General features: G+C 36.8%; 1 protein-coding gene across 4 annotated transcripts in view; it reads left to right on the plus strand.

Moving 5' to 3' along the window:
• ANAPC10 (anaphase promoting complex subunit 10) overlaps positions 1-22,337 on the plus strand; it is a 144,354-nt gene that overhangs the window by 56,105 nt on the left and 65,912 nt on the right. Inside the window, exon 6 of one of the 4 annotated variants that reach the window (XR_304982.3) lies at positions 17,085-17,257. The exons of 2 other annotated variants lie outside the window; for them this stretch is intronic. Coding sequence is in view for 1 of the 2 variants with exons in the window: in NM_001177927.1 (NP_001171398.1) it covers positions 17,085-17,315 (231 nt within the window). In the remaining variant the exon portion in view is untranslated. 4 annotated transcript variants of the gene reach the window in all.

Genomic DNA, 22,337 nt, shown 5'->3' on the forward strand with positions numbered 1-22,337 from the left:
GACTGGTGATATCATCTGACCTGGAATTTTTATGATGGATTTTAAATTATAAAGCAGTTTTCTTAATAGCTATAGTTCTATGCAGATTTTGTTTCTTCTTTCTGTAGCTTTGATAAATTGTATTTTTCAAGGAACTTGTCCACATTGTCTTCTTTTTTTTAATTAAAGTATAGTTGATTTATAATTACAACAGTGTTGTGGCAATTTCTGCTGTACAGCATAGTGACCTAATCATACACAAATATATACACTCCTTGTCTTTTATTACCTTCCATCATGGTCTATCCCAAGAGACTGGATATAGTTCTCTGTGCCATGTGTAGGGCCTCATTGCTTATCCATTCTAAATGTAATAGTTTGCATCTACTAACCCCAAACTTCCCGTCCACCCCACTCCCTCCCCGCTCCCCCTTGAAAACCACAAGTCTATTCTCTATGTCTGTGAGTCTGTCTCTGTTTTATAGTTAGGATCATTTGTGCCATATTTTAGATTCCACGTGTAAGTGATATCATACGGCATTTGTCTTTCCCTTTCAGACTTACATCACTTAGTAGGATAATCTTTAGTTGCATCTGGGTTGCTGTGAATGGCATTATTTCATTCTTTTTTTTTTAATAGCTGAGTAGTATTCCATTGTGTGTGGTGTGTGTGTGGTGTGTGTGTGTGTGTGTGTGTGTGTGTGTGTCTTAATCCATTAATTTCCCAGTGAACATTTAGGTTGCTTCCATATCTTGGCTATTGTGAATAGTGCTGTTGTGAACATAAGGGTACATGAAGTTTTTGGATTATAGCTTTGTCTGGTTATATGCCCAGGAGTGGGATTGCTGGATCATATGGTAATTCTATATTTAGTTTTCTGAGGATTTTCCCTGCTGTTTTCCATAGTGATTGTACCAGTTTATATTCCCAACAGTGTTGGAGGGTTCCCTTTTCTCCACACCCTCTCCAGCATTTGTTATTTATAGACTTATTAATGATGGTCATTTTGACCATTGTAAGGTGGTACCTTATTATAGTTTTGATTTGCATTTCTCTAACAATTAGTGATGTTGAGCATCTTTTCATTTGCCTGTTGGCCATCCATATGTCTTCTTTGGAGAAATGTCTCTTAGGTCTTTGGCCCATTTTTTGATTGGGTGTTTTTTTTTTTTTTTTTTTTTTTTTTTTGTCTTTTTGCTATTTCTTGGTCTTGGGCCGCTCCTGCGGCATATGGAGATTCCCAGGCTAGGGGTTGAATCGGAGCTGTAGCCACCGGCCTACGCCAGAGCCACAGCAACGCGGGATCCGAGCCACGTCTGCAACCTACACCACAGCTCACGGCAACGCCGGATCGTTAACCCACTGAGCAAGGGCAGGGACCGAACCCGCAACCTCATGGTTCCTAGTTGGATTTGTTAACCACTGCACCACGATGGGAACTCCGGGTTTTTTTTTTTTTTTTTTTAATGTTGAGTTTATGAGATGTTTATATTTTGGAGATTAAGACCTTGTTGGTTGCATCATTTGCAACTGTTTTCTCCCATTCTGTAAATTGTCTTTTTTTTTTTTTTTTTTTTTGTCGTTTCTTTTGCTACTGAAAAGCTTGTAAATTTGATTAGGTCCCATTTGTTTGTTTTGGTTTGTGTTTCACATTGTTTTCTGATATATATTATTTGTTGAGACAGTATGATAAATTCTTATTTGCAGATATTTTATTTTTTGCTCTACCATTTCTGTTAAAAAATATGTTCCAATTCTCAGATGAAATTATCACTTCTTTTATTTATCTTTCCCTTTTATTTCTTAACTATGTTAATAATTTTTGACCGATTGATAGACTAGATTCTAGATCTGTGCTATTCAGTAGTGTATCCACTGCAGATGGCTTTTGGCTAATCTTAAATGAGATGTGCTATAAGTGTAAAGTGTTGGATTTTGGAGATTTGGTTAAAAAATGCTCAGTAACTTTTTATGTTGATCACATATTGAGGTGATACTCTCAGTATACTAAATACAAAATTAATTTACCTTTTTCTTTTGACTTTAAAAAATATAGCTATTAGGGACTTCCCCTTGTGGCTCAGCAGTAATGAACCCAGCTATTATCCAAGAGAATGCGGGTTCATTCCCTGGCCTCACTCAGTGGGTTAAGAATCCAATGTCGCTGTGAGCTGTGGTGTAGGTTGCAGACGCGGCTTGGATCCCAAGTTGCTGTGGCTGTGGTGCAGGCCAGCAGCTACACCTCAATTTGAACCCTAGCCTGCGAACTTCTATATGCCATGGGTGCAGCCCTAAAAAGAAAAAAAAAATAATATATAGCTGTTTGAAAATTTAAACCCATGTATATGACCCATACACTTTTTCTATAGGACAGTGCCACTCTAGACACTGTTTTCTTTCTCTAGAGAGTTCACTTTGTCTTGACCTGGGCAGATAAGTTGAGAAGCTTTACTGCTCTCAGTCTCTTAGTTGAGTTGAGTTGAGTTGATGCTGTATTCCAGCTTTGGTAAAGTTCCATCTATTTCTGTTCTTTAATGCTCCCCTATCATAGCCATTCAAGGCTGTCATTGAGGGGCCTGGTGTGTTCACTGGGTAAGTTCTAGACTCAGATTTGTTTCCCCAGCCTGAGAAATTGCCAGAAACTTATTCTTCAGAGAGACCCCTTACTTATCCTTTTAGCCTCCCATTCCAGACAGCTTCACCATGTGGCAATTATTTTGTGGGGGAAAAAGGCTGTGTGCTTAACGCTATTGAAGTCTCTAATTATGTCTTTTCTAAAAGACTGCCAGTCACATCTCTGTGTGTTTCTCTGACTTGAAGAAGCAATTTTATATCTGGGAAAAGCTACAATTTGCAGCATCTTACCCCATTCTAGAATCAGCTAATGCCCCCATGCTTAAAATGGGTACAGAAAGACCAGTAACCTCTCCGAGGTTCTCTCCTCCCCGAACCTGGCCTTCTCTAGTCCTCTTTGTTTTAGCTACTTTCTGATAACTCTAAAATAATGGTTTTAAAAAATGTAGTTATTCTCAGTAGAAACACTGCCTCAAATACTATATTATTTTGAATTTAAAAGAGATTTATTTAAAGTCTAGACCTCTCTGGTCTGTCTTCTATCATGGAATTGTTCTCTCTTGCTTTGCCTGCTATAGATAACCTTGTCCCTTGCTAGCACATTTAGAAGTTACCTCTTTAGAAAGAGAAATAAAATTTTGAATCATCAGCTTACAGCCATTTAAGTTTCCTGAAGTCATGGATCTGGATATCATCATATAGAATAGCTGTATAGAGTAAACTATATTGTGAGACTAGTCTTAGGACAGATTGTGAGGAATTCAACACTTAAGGAGTTGTGATGAATTTCAGGAGAGACAAAGAAGAGATGAAAAGGGTAGGAGGAGTATCTGACGAAGATGAATTCACGGAGGCCACAATAAGAGAACATTTCAATAAAGAGGGTGCATCAAATTATATAGAAAGGATAAGATGGTTTGAAGTGAAAAAGATTTGGTGATGATGAGATTTATGTTATCTTAATACCGTACAATATTTCTTTGAGGAAAGTGTAAAAACTATATGGAAATAAAATTATCATAATTTTATTTTTTATCTACAAAAATGATGATTTCATATGACTCACCCTAATAGATGGAGAAGTAAGGGTTTAGCAACAAGAAGTAATTTGCCTAAATTCAAGAATGGATGTGAAGGAGTTCCCTTGATGGCTCAGTGGTTAACGAATCTGACTAGGAACCATGAGGTTGCGGGTTCGATCCCTGGCCTTGCTCAGTGAGTTAAGGATCCATCGTTGCCGTGAGCTGTGGTCTAGGTCAAAGACGCAGCTCAGTCCTGAGTTGCTCTGGCTCTGGCGTAGGCTGGTGGCTACAGCTCCGATTAGACCCCTAGCCTGGGAACCTCCATGTGCCTGGAGAGAGGCCCTAGAAAAAGGCAAAAAGACAAAAAACAAACAAACAAACAAAACAGAATGGATGTGAAATTCACATCTTGGTCTTCTTTTGATATTTGGTTTGATGTCCTTTCCACTAAACTACAAATTTTTAGCTATTTCTTTCATTTCTTGATTATTCATTAGTTAGATAAGACTTTTCTCTCTCTTTTTACAAAACTAAAGCTTAATTTTATTATGTGTGTATGGGTTTGCTTATATTTACTGTTTTTATTTTTTTGTCTTAAAAGAACAGTATTTTTTCCAGTTTTGTTGAGAAATAATTGACATACATCACTGTATAAGTTTAAGGTGTACAGCATGATGGCTTGATTTACTTATATGCTGTGAAATGATTACTACAGTAGGTTTAGTTAACACCCATCATCTCCTGTAATACAGTAAAAGCGGAAAAAATTCTCCTTGTGATGAGAACGCTTAGATTCTACTCTGTTAACAACTTTCCTAGGTATCAGCCAGCAGTGTTAGCTGTGGTCATCAAGTTGTACATTACATCCTAGTACTTATTCATCTTATCTGGTTTTCTTTTTTAATGATACTTATACCTGGTTAACTTGGGAAGTAGTAATAGTAGTGGTCGTCGTCGTTGTCCTCGTCCTCGTCATTGTCTTCATCATCCAAAGATTTTCTGCAGTTTCTTCTTGACATTTCTTTACCTTTTTGGGCTTTTGATGAAATTGTTATTTTTAATTGGCACTGACTTCCAATTTATTCAGAATCGTTCATTAGATTAGTAGAAGACTCATTCTAATTCTTTTTTTTTTAAACAGGTAACTTTAAGACCAAACTATGTACTCTTAACTCTCCAGGCACTCTTTCTGGAGTAGATTTCTCTGTATAAAAACTTTTTCAGCCTTACAAGTCAGAATTAATGTCCTGACCCTCTAAAGCAAGGTGACTGATTTTGACCTCAAAGTGACCTTAGGTGGTCACCTTCTTCACTAGGGTAAAAGACCTTGCTTTCCATAGTGAGCTCTTTGAGTTGGATTTTTGTCCTTCTTGTTAAGCTGCCTTTGTGGTATCCTTACTTTTAATACTTTTGGAATTTCTAAGGTTTCTTTTGGATCATATTAGACTTTTCTCTACAAGTCGATCATCATTGCTGTTAACTGGTTCTGTTCCTTTCTAAATGAGAGGATGGTTAAAATGCCAGAATCTACTGCTTCATGTGTTAGAAGTGCTCATATTGAGCTTCTATAGAGTCGTCAGTCACAGCTCTGGCTAATGAAGGAGTAGAAGGCAGTGAGAGTGGCAGCTTTCTTGAATCAGCTATCCAGTAGCTGTTTCTTCTATTTATTTTCCAGGGACATGTGATTGGCAATAGGAAAGAATATGTAAACAGCATTGTATTTAATATTTGATGTGATTTTTGTTAACAAATGACTTCTTCTTTTTTTTTTTTTTTTTTTTTTTTGCTTTTTAGGGCTGCCCCCATGGCACGTGGAGTCCCAGACTAGGGATCTAATCAGAGCCGCAGCTACTGGCCTATGCCAAAGCCACAGCAACACCAGATCCATAACCCACTGAGGGAAGCCAGGAATCAAACCTGCAACCTCATGGTTCCTCATCAGATTCGTTACTGCTGCACCATGACGGGAACCCCAGTTTTTTTTGTTTTTTAGGGCTGCACCCATGGCATATGTAAGTTCCCAGGCCAAGGGTCCAATTGGAACTGCAGCTGCCAGCCTATGCCACAGCCACAGCAACGCCAGATCTGAGCCATGTCTGCAACCTACACCATAGCTCATGGCAACACCAGATCATTAACCCACTGAGCAGGGCCAGGGATTGAACCTGCATCCTCATGGATACCAGTTGGGTTCATTACTGCTGAGCCACAATAGGAGCTCCAGGTAGATGTATTTTTTAAGTACATAATTTCAACTATCCTATTTAGCTTAACATTAATAGTCTTTACCTTATCATCTTTAAATGTATCTATCTTTTTTTTTTTTTTTGGTCTTTTGTCTTTTTAGGGCTGCACCTGCAGCATATGGAAGTTCCCAGGCTAGGAACTGAATCAGAGCCACAGTTGCCAGCCTATACCACAGCCACAGTAACGTGGGATCCAAGCCACATCTGCGACCTACACCACAGCTCACAACAATGCGGGATCCTTAACCCACTGAGCAAGGCCGGGGATCAAACCCATGGATACTAGTCAGGTTCGTTAACCACTGAGCCATGATGGGAACTCCTAAATGTATCTATCTTTACTGAACTACCAGTTATTTACTGAACTGCCAGGTGAATTTTAGAATACAATAATGAGCTATCAAAGAACTGTTCTGAGAGAGAATAGATTTGGCAAGGTGGGAGTCACTGGTGACTTTGACGATATTGGGTTCAGTGGTGGGGACAAAATTCAGATTGGAGTGGAGTAAAGATAACTAGTAGGTGAAAAAAAAAATTAAAAACTTTTCTCTTCTTCTTCTTTTTTTTTTAGTCTTTTTAGGGCCACACCCACAGCATATGGAGGTTCCCGGGCTAGGGGGTCGAATTGGAGCTACAGCTGCCAGCCTGCACCATAGCCACAGCAGCACCAGATCCAAGCAAGGTCTGCGACCTACGCCACAGCTTACAGCAACACCAGATCCTTAACCCATTCAGCGAGGCCAGGGATTGAACCTGCGTCCTCATGGATGCTAGTCAGATTCATTTCCACTGAGCCACGATGGGAACTCCAAAATTAAAAAACTTTTTAAGGAGTTTTGCTGTGAAAAGAAACAGAGCATTGGGCATGGCAGTGTAAATCACCCAAAAGAGAACATAAGCAAATATTCTCTGACATAATTGTAGCAATGTCAGTCTCCTAAGACAATAGAAATAAACACAAAAATAAATAAATGGGACCTAATCAAACTTACAAGCTTTTGCACAACAAAGGAAACCATAAACAAAATGAAAAGATAAAATATACAAATAGCTCATAACACTCAATAACAAAAACAAACAACTTAATCGAAAATGTCAGAAGACCTCAGTAGACATTTCTCCAAAGAAAACATCAGATGGCCAATAGGCACTTGAAAAGTCAACATTGCTGATTATTAGAAAAATGCAAATCTAAACTAAAATGAGGTACTACCTTATATCAGTCTGAATTGCCATCATTAAAAAGTTTATAGATAATAAATACTGGAGAGGGTGTGGGGAAAAGGGAATCTTCCAACAATGGTGGTGGGAATGTACATTGGTGCAGCCACTGTAGAAAGCAGTGTGGAATTTCCTTAAAAAACTGTAAGTATCAACCATATGATCCAGCAGTTCTACTCCTGGGCATATATCTGGAGAAAGCTATAATTCAAAAAGATGCACATACCCCAATGTTCATAGCAGCACTGTTTACAATAGCCATGACATAGGAACAACCGAAATGTCCATTGACAGATGAATGGATAAAGAAGATGTGGTGCATATGCACAATGGAATATTACTCAGCCATAAAAAAGAATGAAATAGCAACATGGATCGAGATTATCACACTAAATGAAGTAAGTCATACGAAGACAAATATCATATGATATATGTGGAATCTAAAATATGATACAAATGAACTTATTTACAAAACAGAAACAGACTTACAGACATAGAAAACAAATATGGTTACCAAAGGGGAAAAGGGTAGGGGAGTAATTACTTGGGAGTTTGAAATTAGTAGATACAAACTACTATATATAGAATAATCAGCAAGGACCTACTGTATAGCATAAGGAATTATATTTAATATCTTGTAATAAACCACAATGGGAAAGAATATGAAAAAGAATATATATATGTATATATACATCTGAATCATTTTTCTGTATACTTGAAACTAATGCAACATTGTAAATCAACTATACTTCAGTTAAAAATAAATAAAAATATAATTCCCATCGAGATACCTTAAAAAAAAAAAAAAGAAACAGAGAATTAGGGCAGTACATGAAAGGAGACATACGGTTGGAGAAAGGATTTTATTTTTATTTTTTAAGATGACAGATATGGTGTGTTTGTAATGATGATGACATTGATCCAGTGGAGAAGAGAAAATGATTGGCTAGATAATAATTATAGCGGGAGCAAAATCTTGGGCTGGCATGGAAAGGCTGGGATCTGCTGAGCAAATGGAAGAAGCCCCTCACAGTGGTTCAGGGGCAGTTTAACTGCAATATAACAGCTGATGGGATGATTGTAGTTTTTTCCTCTAATTGCTTCTGTTTTTTTAGTGAAATCAGATATCTCTCAGAGAGAAGTTAGAGCAGGTGTTAGAATTTGAGAAGCTCAAAAACAGCTATCCCGGAGACAGTGAAAGCAAATTTTCTAAAGGAGTGTAGTGAGAATTTTGCCTGGTGTTAAATATATATACTTGAATATATACTTTTTGTCCTGAATTTAAAATGAGAACCAGTTAGCATGTTGATTATTTTTCTTCAGTAGGTGTTGAATAGGAGGAGAGTTGGGTTTAACCAGGATTGTTGCTTTTTCCTCAGAAAAATATGAAACAGTGAGAGTGGAACATTGGATTTCAGTGTATAAAGGGATTGATTATCATAATGAATTATGAGAGATCCTTGAGGTAAAGTGGGAATGGAATATATCGAATGGGTTTTTGAACAGTAAAAAGGAGATGGAATCAATCATCTAGCTGTTTGGGTAGGCTTGACGCTAGCACAGTGGAGTCACTAGAGGAAGCTGGTGACCTAGGAGGCTATGAGATGGGGATGCTTAAAGTCAAGATTTCAGTGATCTTGCAGCTACTGCTCATAATCAAATATAAACATGATGCTGGGGGAGGGGTAACTGAAATGGGTTGGAGATAAATGTTGGAAGTGAAGAAGTTTGAAGAAAGGAGAATCCAGATCATTGAATGGATCGTCTCTGAGGAAGTTGAAATCACCAAGAAGGATGATTCTATCAATGGAGGAAAGGAATACAATCAATGAAATGTTAAAATCAGGTACTGAAACTTTTCCTGTTTTGAGTTCTTCGCCTAATCACCACCAAGTTAAAAATAGATTTTTTAATAAGAAAAATACGTGTTTATTGAGAAAAGCATAGATAATAATAAACATAACAAAATGAGAATGATCTATATATTCTCACCATTATTGATATTTCCTGTTTATATTTTCATGAGTATCCTTTCAGACTTTTGTGTACATAGAAATAATCTTAAAATATGTATATTTTATATATATAAGATCACACAACACATGTTATTTAATACTTTGCTTTTTAAAACTAACCAGAGGTGCTGCAAATAACTGCAGATGTATGTAGAGGCACATAATTTTGAATTGCTATAGGATATTCTAGGGTATGGACAGACCATAATTAGGTATTGTTTTACTGTTGCTGCATAACAGATCACACTAAAACTTAGTGGTATTAAACAGTGGTAATCACTTATTATCTCATGGTTTTTGTTCAGAAATATGGAAGAAGCTTGGCTGGCCATTTCTCTCTTGGAGTCTCTCATGCTTTTGCAGTCGTATGTCAGCTAGGCTGACTGGGACTGGAGGATCCACTTCTAAAGTGGTTCACTTTTCTGGCTGGCACATTGGTGCTAATGATTGTCTGGAGTCTTGGTTTCTTTCTACATGGCCCTCTCCGTGGGGCTTCTTCATGTCACAGTAGCTGGCTTCCACAGAAAGAATGATCTAACAGATGCAGGCAGAAACTGCAATGCCTTTTATGACCTATCTGCAGATGGTCACTTCTGACATATTTCTGTTTCTTGCCCAAAGCCAGCCCTAATTCATTGTAGGAAGGGACTACACAAGAGCATGAATTACCAAGGCTCATCTTGTGGCTGGTCACCACATTATCCTTCTCTTCATGTTCTTTTCATGTATTTCCAGTCAGGAATATTATTACACATAGAACCTATGTATGCATGTCTTAAGTATTGCCCAACGTCCCAGAAGTGGAGTTGCTTTGTTAGATTTTGTATTGTCTTGGCTGCATGTGGAAGTTCCCAGGCCAGGGATCAGACCCACGCCACAGCAGTGACAACGCCATATCCTTAACCTGCTGAGCCACCAGGGAACTCTGAGTTGCTCTGTTAAAGAATAGGTACATCGAAAAATTTAATAGGTATTACCAAATTACTTTTCAAATAGGCTACTATACCTATTTAATTCCCTTATCGGTCTTTGAGTGCATACATTCCCCTCACCTCACATAATTATTGTTTCTAATTATTTAATCTTTGTCAGTCTGATAGATGTTTTATTTCTGTATAAATATTTTTTGGTATCTGTTTTATTATTAGTGAGATTGAATAATTTCCTTATGTTTGTTGGTCAGTTACATTTTTCTTTTTGTGAATGGCCTGTGCGTGGTCAATGTTCACTTCTTTATTAGTGTTGATTTTTTTTCTTATGATTATTACTAAGATATTTGTCCTTCACTGTGAAACTTATAAATATTTTTTCTCCATTTGCTGTTTGTATTTTTATTTTGTTTTAGTCTTAAAGAAATTTTTGATGTTCATGTGGTTAAGTCTGTTCTGTTTTTTTTTTTCTTTTGTTGTATTTGGGTTTGTGAATTTCTTTGAAAGGTGATCCCTGCCAAAAGATTATAAATATGTTCCTGTATTTTTATAATACTCTTAGAGTTTTGCTATTGTGATTATTAATTTATTTATATTTAATTATTTAAGAATTTACTTTTGTGTTTGGAATGAAGTTAATATCTAAACTTTTTCTTTAGTCAGCCAGTGTTGCAGTGCTGTTTTTTGATCAATCCATCCTTTCTTCACTGTAGATGTTAGTTTTCTACTCAATAACAATTCTCCTCAACTGTCTTGATAGAACTCCAATTTTATTCACTTCCCTACCCCCCAGAAAGTAGCCATGTGCTGTCACCATCCCCAGCCTTAGGGATTGAGTCCTTATTGAACCACTTCCAATCATGGTGGTTCTACTCCTCTGCTGCTTGATTTATAGATAGGTATTTAATAAGAGCTTCTGGGAAACTGTGTTTGTTCTTAAAAAAGATATCCAAAAAGGAAACAGTACTCAATTTCTGTCTCTGGAAGACTACTGCAGCCAGCTAAGCTTGGGGACAGTGCTCATCCACCCACACTGCAAAGAATGATAGAACCTGAGTTTGTGACAGCATTTTTGAGCTTCTAAATTAACCTCTTCTGTGACTCTGTTAACTCAGGCACTCTTACTGTGTGAAGTGATGGATTTCCTCATCGTTTAAGTGTCATTGAGTTGGATTTTATGTTACTTGCAGCCAAATGCATTTTGATACACCTAAGCTATGAAATGTGGTACCATGCCATTTATTTAATATAGCTTTATACTAGGTTTTACTATCTAGGATTACCAGCCCTATACCTCCCCCTCATTTTTATTTTTCACATTTTAACTCTTCCTACCCCACCCTTTTTTTTCCAGAAAAACTTAAAACCTAATATTTCTGTCTCTGCTTTCTTTTTGGTTTCATCTGTCAAATGTATTTTTACCATCTACTTGTATTTAAGGTATTTCTTAATCACTGTGTTAAAACACAGATTTGTCTCTCTCTCTCTCTTTTTTTTTTTTTTGCTCTTTTTGTCTTTTTCTAGAGCCGCACCTGTAGCATATGGAGGTTCCCAGGCTAGCGGTCTAATCGGAGCTGTAGCCACCGGCCTGAGCCAGAGCCACAGCAACGCGGGATCCAAGCTGCATCTGCAACCTGCGCCACAGCTCCGGCAATGCCGGATTCCCCAGCCCACCAGGCGAGGGCCAGGGATCAAACCCACAACCTATGGTTCCTAGTCAGAGTCATTAACCACTGAGCCATGACGAGAACTCCTAGATTTGTCTTTTTTAGATAATATATAGTTAGACGTTGAGTTTTAATGAGATAGAATTCACATACTGTACAATTCACTGATTTAAGATGACTACATTTCGGGGAGTTCCTGTCGTGATGCAGTGGTTAACGAATCCGACTAGGAACCATGAGGTTGCGAATTCGATCCCTGGCCTTGCTCAGTGGGTTAAAGATCCTGCGTTGCCGTGAGCTGTGGTGTAGGTTGCAGATGCGGCTCGGATCCTGCATTGCTGTGGCTCTGGCGTAGGCCAGGAGCAACAGCTCCGATTAGACCCCTAGCCTGGGAATCTCCATGTGCCGCGGGTGCAGCCCTCAAAAGGCAAAAAAAGCCGGAAAAAAAAAAAAAGATGTATACATTTTATCACCCTCAAAAGAAACCCTGTGCTAATTAATAGTCACTGTCCATCCTACCCCCCAGTACCCAGCTCTAAGCAGCTTCTAATCTACTTTCTGTCTCTCTGAATTTGTTTACTCTAGGTGCCTCATGTGAGTGGAATCATACTGTATTTGTTCTTTTGCAGCTAGCTTATTTCACTAGCATGATATCCTCAAGAGAATCCGAGTTTTTTAGGTGATATTTGACATCTACATTTGTACCATCTTATTTTATACTGTCTACCATCCTACCATATCCTTATACAATCTTGTTTATTCTTTTTCTTGCTAGAGCTTTTGAAATCAATATCCCACTTTTAATTTTGTTATTATTCCCTTCTGTGTTCCGTTTATGTTATATGTGTAAATATATAGTTATAAACATGACACAAAGGGAGCTGTGCTATGGTGAAGAGATTAGAGGCCAATTTTCTCTTGCCTATATTTCTTTTACTTCATTTTTTGGTTATAATATAGGATCTTGGATATAATTATTATTACTAAATTATCATCTTTATATTATATAAACATTACATTATGTGTTTAAAAGCCTAGACTCCGGGGAGTTCCCATTGTGGCGCAGTGGAAACGAATCCCACTAGTAACCATGAGGTTGTGGATTTGATCCCTGATCTTGCTCAGTGAGTTGGAGATCCGCCATTGCCATGAGCTGTGGTGTAGGTCACAGACCTGGCTCGGATCCCAAGTTGCTGTGCTGTGGCACAGGCTGGCAGCGGTAGCTCCTATTCAGCCCCTAGCCTGGGAACCTCCATATGCTTGCTGCAGGTGTGGACCTAAAAAGCAAAAAGCAAAAAAAAACCCTAGACTCTGGAATCACACTGCTTGTTTGAATCACAGCTCTGCCACATACCAGTTGTGTGATCTTGGTAAAGTTATTTAAACTTTCTGTGTCTCAGTTGTTCTGTTTGTAACATCAGGATAATAATATTACCTGCTTCATTGTTAGGATTAAATAGATTAATTTACTTATTGTACCTAGAGCAATATCTGGCACATAATACGTGCTATATGAGAGTTTGCTGTTGTTATTATCATTAGCATTCTTTTTGAGGAATTATTATTGACATTTATGTTTTATTTTGTAAAAATTAATTTATTGTTTTTGGTTAACTGTGTGTAAGTTTTTTGGTTTGATTGGTTTTTGGTTTTTGATTTCTTCCTTACTGCTAGTATTTTTTATGTCATCTCTCTTGAAGTCTTATTGTTATGTTTATACCTCTTCAAATAGTTTTCCCAGATGTGATCTGCTGTCTTGTTCACTACAGTTGGTACCATTTTTCCAAGGTCTTTATACCAGCCCCACAGGGCTCTTCCTTCAGAGACACCACACCACCCAAACAGCTCCCTCTTCAGATATCTGAGTTTCAACCACTCTTATGAGCGTCTCTTAATAATTTCAGTCTCTTTCCTTTGTTCTATAGCCTTACAATTGCACTTCTGGTACTTGTTCTCTCTATGATACCTTAGGATTCTCCTTGGCCTCTTAATTTCTCTAGTTAAGAACTCAATTCCTACCTAGGGAATTCTCTCTTAAACAAGAAAAAGCAACAAAAAACACTGTGTGTTTCCTGACTTTACCCTGACGGAGACAGCTTATCTGTCTTTCTGAATCTCCATCAGTAACTATTCTCTATGTCAGTGATCAGCAGCTGCAGCCTGTGGGCCAAAATCTAAGCCTGTGTCCTGCTTTTGTAAATAAAGCTTTAGTGGAACATAGTCACAGCTATTCTCTTTCATATTGCCTTTAACTTACAATTTTCAAAGGCAGAGTTGAGTAATCATGATAGAAATCACATGGCCCACTTCGCCTATAATGTTTACTATCTGGTCCTTTATAGAAAAAGTTTGCCACCCCCTGCCCTACATCTATAATTAGCAGAATTTTTGGTATTTAGTAGACATGCCAATAAAAAATTTTAAGTAAGTGAATATCTGGAGAAAAGAGCCAAAAAGAGATATGGTAGAAAAAAAGAACAAGGAGGAATATAGAAAAATTTACATTTTAATGGTGATAAAATTTTCATTTATTGAGGCCCAAATCAGAAATGGGGGGAAAAAAGAAAATTAAATTGGCAAAAATTTCCCTTTTATTAATTTTCTACTTAAAAATATATAAAATAATGTTTTGTGAGTCACAGGAGAAGTCCAATATCACTAATTCTTAGAGAAATGCAAATCAAAACTACAATGAGGTGCCACCTGACACCAGTCACAATGACTGTCATTAACAAGTCAACAAATAACAAATGCTAGAGGGGGTGAGGAGAAAAGGGAACCCTCCTACACTGTTGGTGGCAATGTAAATTGGTACAACCACTATAGAAAACAGTATGGAGGTACTTCAGAAAACTAAATGTAGAACTACCATGTAGTCCAGCAGTCCCACTCCTGGGCATATATCCAGACAAAACATTCATTCACAAAGATACACACACCCCTATGTTCATTGCATTACTATTCACAATAGCTAAGACATGAAAACAACCTAAATACCCAGCAACAGATGAATGGATTAAGAAAATGTGGTGCATACATATATGGTGGAATACTACTCAGCCATAAAAAGGACAAAATAATGCCATGTACAGCAAAATGGATGCAACTAGAGATTCTCATACTAATTGAAGTAAGTCAGAAAGACAAACACCATATGAGATCACTTATTTGTAGAATCTAATATATGGCACAAATGATTCTATCTACAAAACAGAAATAGACGCACAGACATCCAGAGCAGACTTGTGGTTGCCAGGCAGTAGAGGGGAAGGAGTGGAATGGACAGACAGTTTAGGGTTAGTAGATGCAAACTGTTACAATTAGAATGGCTAAGCAATGAGGTCTTCCTCTATAGCATAGGAAACAGTGTCCAGTCTCTTGGGTTAGAACATGATGGAAGATAGTATGAAAAAGAGAATGTATATATGTGTGTGACTGGGTCACTTTGCTGTACAGCAGAAATTGAAGAAACATTGTAAATCAAGTATAATTTAAATATTTAAAAAATCAAGGTGTCAGCAAGGTGCATTCTTTTCTAGAGATTCTAAGGGAGAACTGTTCCTTGCCTTTTCCAGCTTTTAGAGGCTGTCCACATTCCTTGGCTTGTGGTTGCATCACTCAACCTTTGCTTCTATCACCACATCTTTTCTGTCTTACCCACTTTCCTCTTATGATGACTCTTGTGATTACATTGGGCCCACCCAGGTATCCAGGATAACTTCCCATCCCCAAATCTTTAAATTAATCACATCTGCAAAATCCCTTTGCCATTAAGTTAACATATTCAGAGGATTTGGGGAACGATGTGGACCTCTTTGGGGGCCCATTATTCTGCCTACCACGTCTTTCTTTAATTTAGAATCATTGACTGTCAGAGCTGAAAGGGACATTGGATGAAAACTTGTCCAATCACTTTACTTTATACACGAGGAACTGAATGAAACCAGAGAGGTTGTTTGTCTCCCTCCAAGCTTTTTTGAAGATTTGGAACAAGGCTTTATTTATGTTTTGTATGCTTAACTAAACTTACAATAATACCTTGAACATTTTAAGTACTCAGTAACTATTTATTGCCTGAATGATTAAAAGGTTTGTGATAGAAACCAGATATATCTGCTCTCTGACTCACTTATTTTAAGTTAGTGCTAATGGCAGTTTATGAAAAGCTACTGGCTGAAAATACTATGAGGAATAGAGATTCATTTATACTTACATTTTGTAATTTAAAGGAGGAAATTATTCTATCTTAAAAATAACTACCTTTTTAAAGATTCCAGTTCTCTGTCTTTCGCCCATCTCAACTTTTTTCTACCTGCCCTCCTTCCTCATTAAAAAAGAAAGAAAAAAAATAAAGAATAATGAAGGAAAGAAAAAAAAAAGAAGAAAGAGGAGTTCCCATCGTGGCGCAGTGGTTAACGAATCCGACTAGGAACCATGAGGTTGCGGGTTCGGTCCCTGCCCTTGCTCAGTGGGTTATCGATCCGGCGTTGCCGTGAGCTGTGGTGTAGGTTGCAGACGCGGCTCGGATCCTGCGTTGCTGTGGCTCTGGTGTAGGCCGGCGGCTACAGCTCCGATTCGACCCCTCGTCTGGGAACCTCCATATGCCGCGGAAGCGGTCCAAGAAATAGCAAAAAAAAAAAGAAGAAGAAAGAAGGGAGAAAAGAAAGAAAAGAGAAAGAGGGCAGGTAAAGAAGAAACTGTGGTGTTCACTTGTTTTTCTAGAGTAACTTCTGGAATCCAGATTTATATTTAATACTCATTGCCGTTGGGCTCAGTTGATAAGATAAACCTGTATTTTCTGTAATTCATATCTTTCATATGTGTTCAATAATTGAGATAGTTTAAAAATTAGTATTTCTCTTTTAAAAACTGCTTCATAACCTCAGGAAAATGTTTAGAAATTTAGGTTTATTTCTTGACTTATGATTTTCCTTCCCTTGTTAAACAAAAGATAGTTTGGACTCTTGGTTAAAATAAAATGAAAAAATTTAAAAAATCTATCTGGCATTTCTTATAGGAAAACATTAAAATCTAGTTTTTAGGTTTTGATTATCATTCAGACTCAATAAGTCAGTTTCTATTTTTATTTAAAAAAAGATTTGATGCTTGTGCAATGACTGATTTTGTTTTGTTAATATTCTTATAATTTATATAGAATCTGATTTATTATGTGAGTTTGGCATTATGTTCTAAACATATCTAGTCTTTTCTTACTTGTATCAATGTAGTTTTCCATTGGCCCTATATATTTATTCATGTCTGAATCTAAACTTTTATTGGGTAAAAATGGGCAATAACTGGTAACGTTTATTATAGTGTCATGCTTGCAGTGAGCAAAATGTTAATTATAAGTCAACTTTAGAATGCATTCATTATAATAAATTATATTCATCTGGTGAAAACATAATCTGACTTTTCTTTTCTTGGCAGCAACTTGAATTGGTGGAACCAAGTGGCTGGATTCACGTTCCCTTAACTGATAATCATAAGAAGCCAACTCGCACATTCATGATACAGATCGCTGTTCTAGCCAATCACCAAAATGGAAGAGACACCCACATGAGACAAATTAAAATATATACACCAGTGGAAGAGAGCTCCATTGGTAAATTTCCTAGATGTACAACTATTGATTTCATGATGTATCGCTCGATAAGGTGACCTTGAAACAGAAGTCATTAAACATATCTTTATCTTGTGAATAAATATTAAATCTGGTGTCTTTATTGAAAAAAGCATCAATTATTTTGCAATTTTGTATGCATTGAAAAGTATTTTATTGTAACTTTAATAAACAAATTTGGGATTGTACTGTATTTTCTTTAATGTGTAATAAATCTCATGTATTTTATAAGTATTAGAAATGAATTTAAGCCAGTTATTAATTTTTTCCTTATATCAAAAGGAAACCAGTTGATCTGAAAATTTTTGAGATAGACACAATTTTTTACTAACCAGGTAATTATTGTAAATCGTGATCATCCATTAGAGTAATGATTTACCAAATGTTTGAGAACAGAATTATGTTTCATCAACATATATTATCTTTAATAGGCCAAAATTATCATCATTTTTCTCCTTTCCAGAGGGAGTGTCTTTTATGTCAAGCCTTTTTTTGTGTCAAAGTAAGCTTAGGTATCTGATGAAAACCATTCTGATTTGTGGAATATAATTAATTGTGTCATAGTTATTTCCATGAAATATTTTAGACCTAGGGTTGTCTGTATCCTGAAATTATGTCAGAGATTGCCATATAATCTGCTGTTTTTCCTAGTTCTAATACTGCTTTTAGAGTAGTTATTTTCACATTTGTGTCTGACACTGAAGCATTCCCTGAGGGATAATGTACATCATGAAAGTTTTAAGAATATATCAAATTGGGAGTTCCCATCGTGGCTCAGTGGTTAACAAATCCGACTAGGAACCATGAGGTTGCAGGTTCGATCCCTGCCCTTGCTCAGTGGGTTAAGGATCCGGCGTTGCCATGAGCTGTGGTGTGGGTCTCAGACGCGGCTCGGATCCCGAGTTGCTATGGCTCTGGCGTAGGCCGGCGGCTACAGCTCTGATTTGATCCCTAATCTGGGAACCTCCATATGCCACGGGAGCGGCCCTAGAAGTGGCGAAAAGACAAAATATATTGTTTTTTATGTATAAAAATACTTTAAAGGCACTTAAATGAGTTTTCTTTCCATGGTTTAAGACGAAGAGATCTGATTCTTCCTACTCCCACCTCACTGCCCACTGCCCCATATCTGACACTTTAGAGGAGGATGAATAATTTGCTACAGAACTCCCCCATATTGGCTCTTGTTTGGGAAAGATTCCTCAGAGGTTCTTGCATTACTGATTAGACTGAAGTCTTAAATTAACAGAAAATTTACAAAATAGTTATGTTTGCTTTATTCTGGCAGAATACTAATTTACATGGATACTGTAAAAAATGAAGGTTTCATTTTATCACTCAGCAGAATCTTAGCTCTTCTTTCTATGAGTTCCACAAAAAGTTTATTTTCATTTGTTGTCTTTAAAGTAAGAAGCATGGTAGGTGACTATATGGTTACCAAAAAGCCTGTAACCAAAACTCATTGAGATCAGCACATTATTTGTGGGGTGTCGGGAAGGGTGCTTGAAGAGAGGAGTGAAGAAAAGCACATGGACAGGAATTCAAAGAAAAGGAGAGAATTAAGGAATTAAGAAGAGCAATATATGCTTGGCACTGTATTAGATGTTCTGCCTTAGTCCGATAAGGAAAACATTCATGTAAACACCAGGGCCTTGGTCTAAGAGAAATCTAATAAAGAGTACAGGAGGTTTGATTAGTAATAATGTTACTACTTGCTAACTGCTTTTTAAAAATTTGCTTAAGAGAAAAGAGGAGGACTGATGATCGTTTGTATGATCCAGTCTATTATTTCTTACTAGTAATGATCTGCTAAGAAACTCCTAAAATTAGGAGTTTTTCCCAACATTAAGAAGAATGTTGGGAAAATCAGTATGTTTTGTACTTCTACTCCCTTTCCCTATTTTTCGTAAGCCAGGTGGCTGACCACCTCGTTAGGCATGGGAAAATTTAGTACCTGAGGATTATGGAGACAATGCTTCCCCTTATTTTGAAGATTATTTGAAGTACAGATAGACCATATATTACATTAACAAAGCATAGTTATCTGCGACAGTTTCATTTTCCTTTTGAAAGTGCAAAAAGACAAAAAAAAAAAATGAAAGTGTAAATTATTTATCCAACAAAGGATTTGTATCTAGAATGCTTACTACTTAATAGGAAAAAGACAAACAATCCAATTAAAGTGACAAAGATTTAACCAATCACCTCACCAAAGAAGATGAGTGATTGGCAAATAAGAATATGAAAATATGCACAACTTCATGGGATGTTAGTGAAATGCAAGTTGAAATCACAACGAGATACCATTTTACAGCCACTGGAATAACTATGCTTTAAAAGACAATTGCTTCGGGTGTTAGCAAATCTGTGGAGGAACTGGATCTTATGTTAAACTGCTGATTAGAATATGATTGATGTAAACTACTTTGGAAAACAGTTTGATAATTTCTTAAAAGGTTAGGAGTTCCCATTTTGGCTCAGCAGGTTAAAGACCCAATGTTGTCTTTGTGAGTATTTGGGTTCGATCCCTGGCCTCACTCGTGTTGAGGATCAAGCATTGCTGTAAGCTGTGGTGTACGTCTGGCTTGGGTCTGGTGTTGCAGTGGCTGTGGCATAGGCTGCAGCTGCAGCTGCATTTCTACTCCTGGCCTGGGAACTTCCATATGCTGCATGTGTTTCTGTAAAAAGAAAAAAATAAAAATACACCTATTATGTGACCCAGCCATTCCACTTAACAGGTGTTTACCCAAGAGAGAATAAAGCATATGTCCATATAAAGACTTGGACAGGAATGCTCACAGCAGCTTTTTTTATAGTATCTAAAAATAGGACATAGTGTAAATGTTGATATGCAAATGTTGCAAAACAATCCAAATATTGATCCATGTCGTAGAGTCCTGCTCAGCAATAAAAATAAATGGTTAATGGATACATGCAACAATATGGATAAATTTCCAATACAATTATGCTGAAAGAAAGAAGCCACAAAAAAACAGTAAATACTGTATATCTTTTTAAATTAAATTTTAATTGAAATATAGTTGATGTACAATGTGCCAGTTTCTTCAAAGTGACTCAGTCTTATATATGTATGTAAGTATATATAACATTTTTAATATATCCTTTTAAATGTCCTTTTCCATTATGGTTTATCACAGAACAGTGAATATAGTTTCCTTTGCTATACCATAGGACCTTGTGGTTTATCCATTCATATAAATAGTTTGCATCCCTCTACCACGGCTTAGCAACCACAAGTCAAACTCCCATTACATCCCTCTACCACTGCTTAGCAACCACAAGTCAATTCTTTATTTCTGTGAGTCTGTTTCTGTTTCATAGGTAGGTTCATTTGTGTCATATTTTAGATTCCACATATGTGATATCATACGATATTCGTCTGACTTACTTCATTTAGTATGAGAATCTCTAGTTTCATCCATGTTGATGCAAATGGCATTATTTCATTCTTTGTTATGGCTGAGTGATATTCCATTGTGTATATGTAACACGTCTTTACCCACGCATCTGTTGATGGATAATTAGGTTGTTTCTATGTCCTGGCTGTTGTAAATAGTGCTGCTATGAACACGGGTACATGTGTCTTTTTGAATTGTAGTTTAATTCGTATATATGCCCAGGAGTAGGATTGCTGGATCATACGGCAACTCCATTTTTTTCTGAGGAAACTCCATACTGTTTTCGATAGTGGCTGCACCAACTTACAGCCCCACCAACAGTGTAGGAGGGTTCCCTTTTCTCCATATCCTCTCCAGCATTCGTTATTTGTAAACTTCTTAATGATGGCCATTCTGATTGGTGTGAGGTGGTAACTCATTGTAACTTTGATTTGCATTTCTCTAATGATTAGTAATGTTGGGCATCTTTTCATATGCCTGTTGGCCATCTGTATGTCATATGATTTTTTAATTCTAGAAAGTACAGACTCATCAAGTAATAGAAAGCATATCAGTGATTGCATAGGATGGGGAATAGAGAGAAGAAAAAAGGGATGGACTGTTTGGAAAGATGACAAAAATATTAATTATTCTGATTGTGTTACTGATTTCACAGATATATATATATAGATATATATATATATGCCAAAGTTTACCAAATTATACATTTTAAATACATGCAGTTTATTGCATCTCAATCATACCTTGATAAAGCTGATTTAAAAAGAGCTTATTCTACCTGTTTCACATAGGAATTATCCAAAGATACTAGATTTGACATACTTACATTTCTTACTTTGTCGGATCTGAGAATAAAAAATTAACATTGAAAAACCATTTTAACAGTTAATAGAACAATGAGCAAATTCATTGATTAATCTGTAATCAGTATATATTTTTGAGTATTGATCAAACCTTGCAGGTTATAAGATTTAAATTTTTTAATTTGACAAGTATTAAAAGTGTTAGAAAAAATCAGTTTATTACCTGAGGAAATGTTGTCAAAAGAAAGTCTGTATAAAACAATGGAATTGAAAATACAGCAGTTCATTGAAGACGAATAATATTCAACTCTAAAAGGACTAATAGATATTGAATGTTGAATTAGGAATGTAATAAGGAAATCAAGGTCAATTTGATGCAGACCTCGCTTTCCAACTATTTATAGTCTGGGAGGGGAAATAATAGGTCTCTGATAACCAAATCAGAAATTAGAGTGATGAGATGTCAAGCTGGTGGCTGGAAGTGAAGAAAAGAGAGAAATGACTTCCTGTTCAGGAAGTTGTAGGTGAAGCTAAAAGAAGGCATTGTGGAGGAGGTGGAATTTTGGGAGCGGGGGGTGGGGGGGAGACTATGTAATATCAACTAGTTAGTCACTTTTCAAGCCTATTCTTGAATCCAAATTATCATTGTTCTTATATGAATAACAACAATTTGAAAGATGATTTGTGTTAGGAATCCAGTAATGTTTTCTACATTTGCTCTTCTTTGAAAGGTGCCAGCAATTAAAACACAGACCAATCTTGAAAAGTAATTTTAGATACACGTGCCTTCTCTTCTTTGAGCCATTATAACTACTAGTTTGGGTTAACGCAGTGTAAG

Source organism: Sus scrofa, chromosome 8, assembly GCF_000003025.6.
Source record: "Sus scrofa isolate TJ Tabasco breed Duroc chromosome 8, Sscrofa11.1, whole genome shotgun sequence".
Classification (NCBI taxonomy): Eukaryota; Metazoa; Chordata; class Mammalia; order Artiodactyla; family Suidae; genus Sus; species Sus scrofa.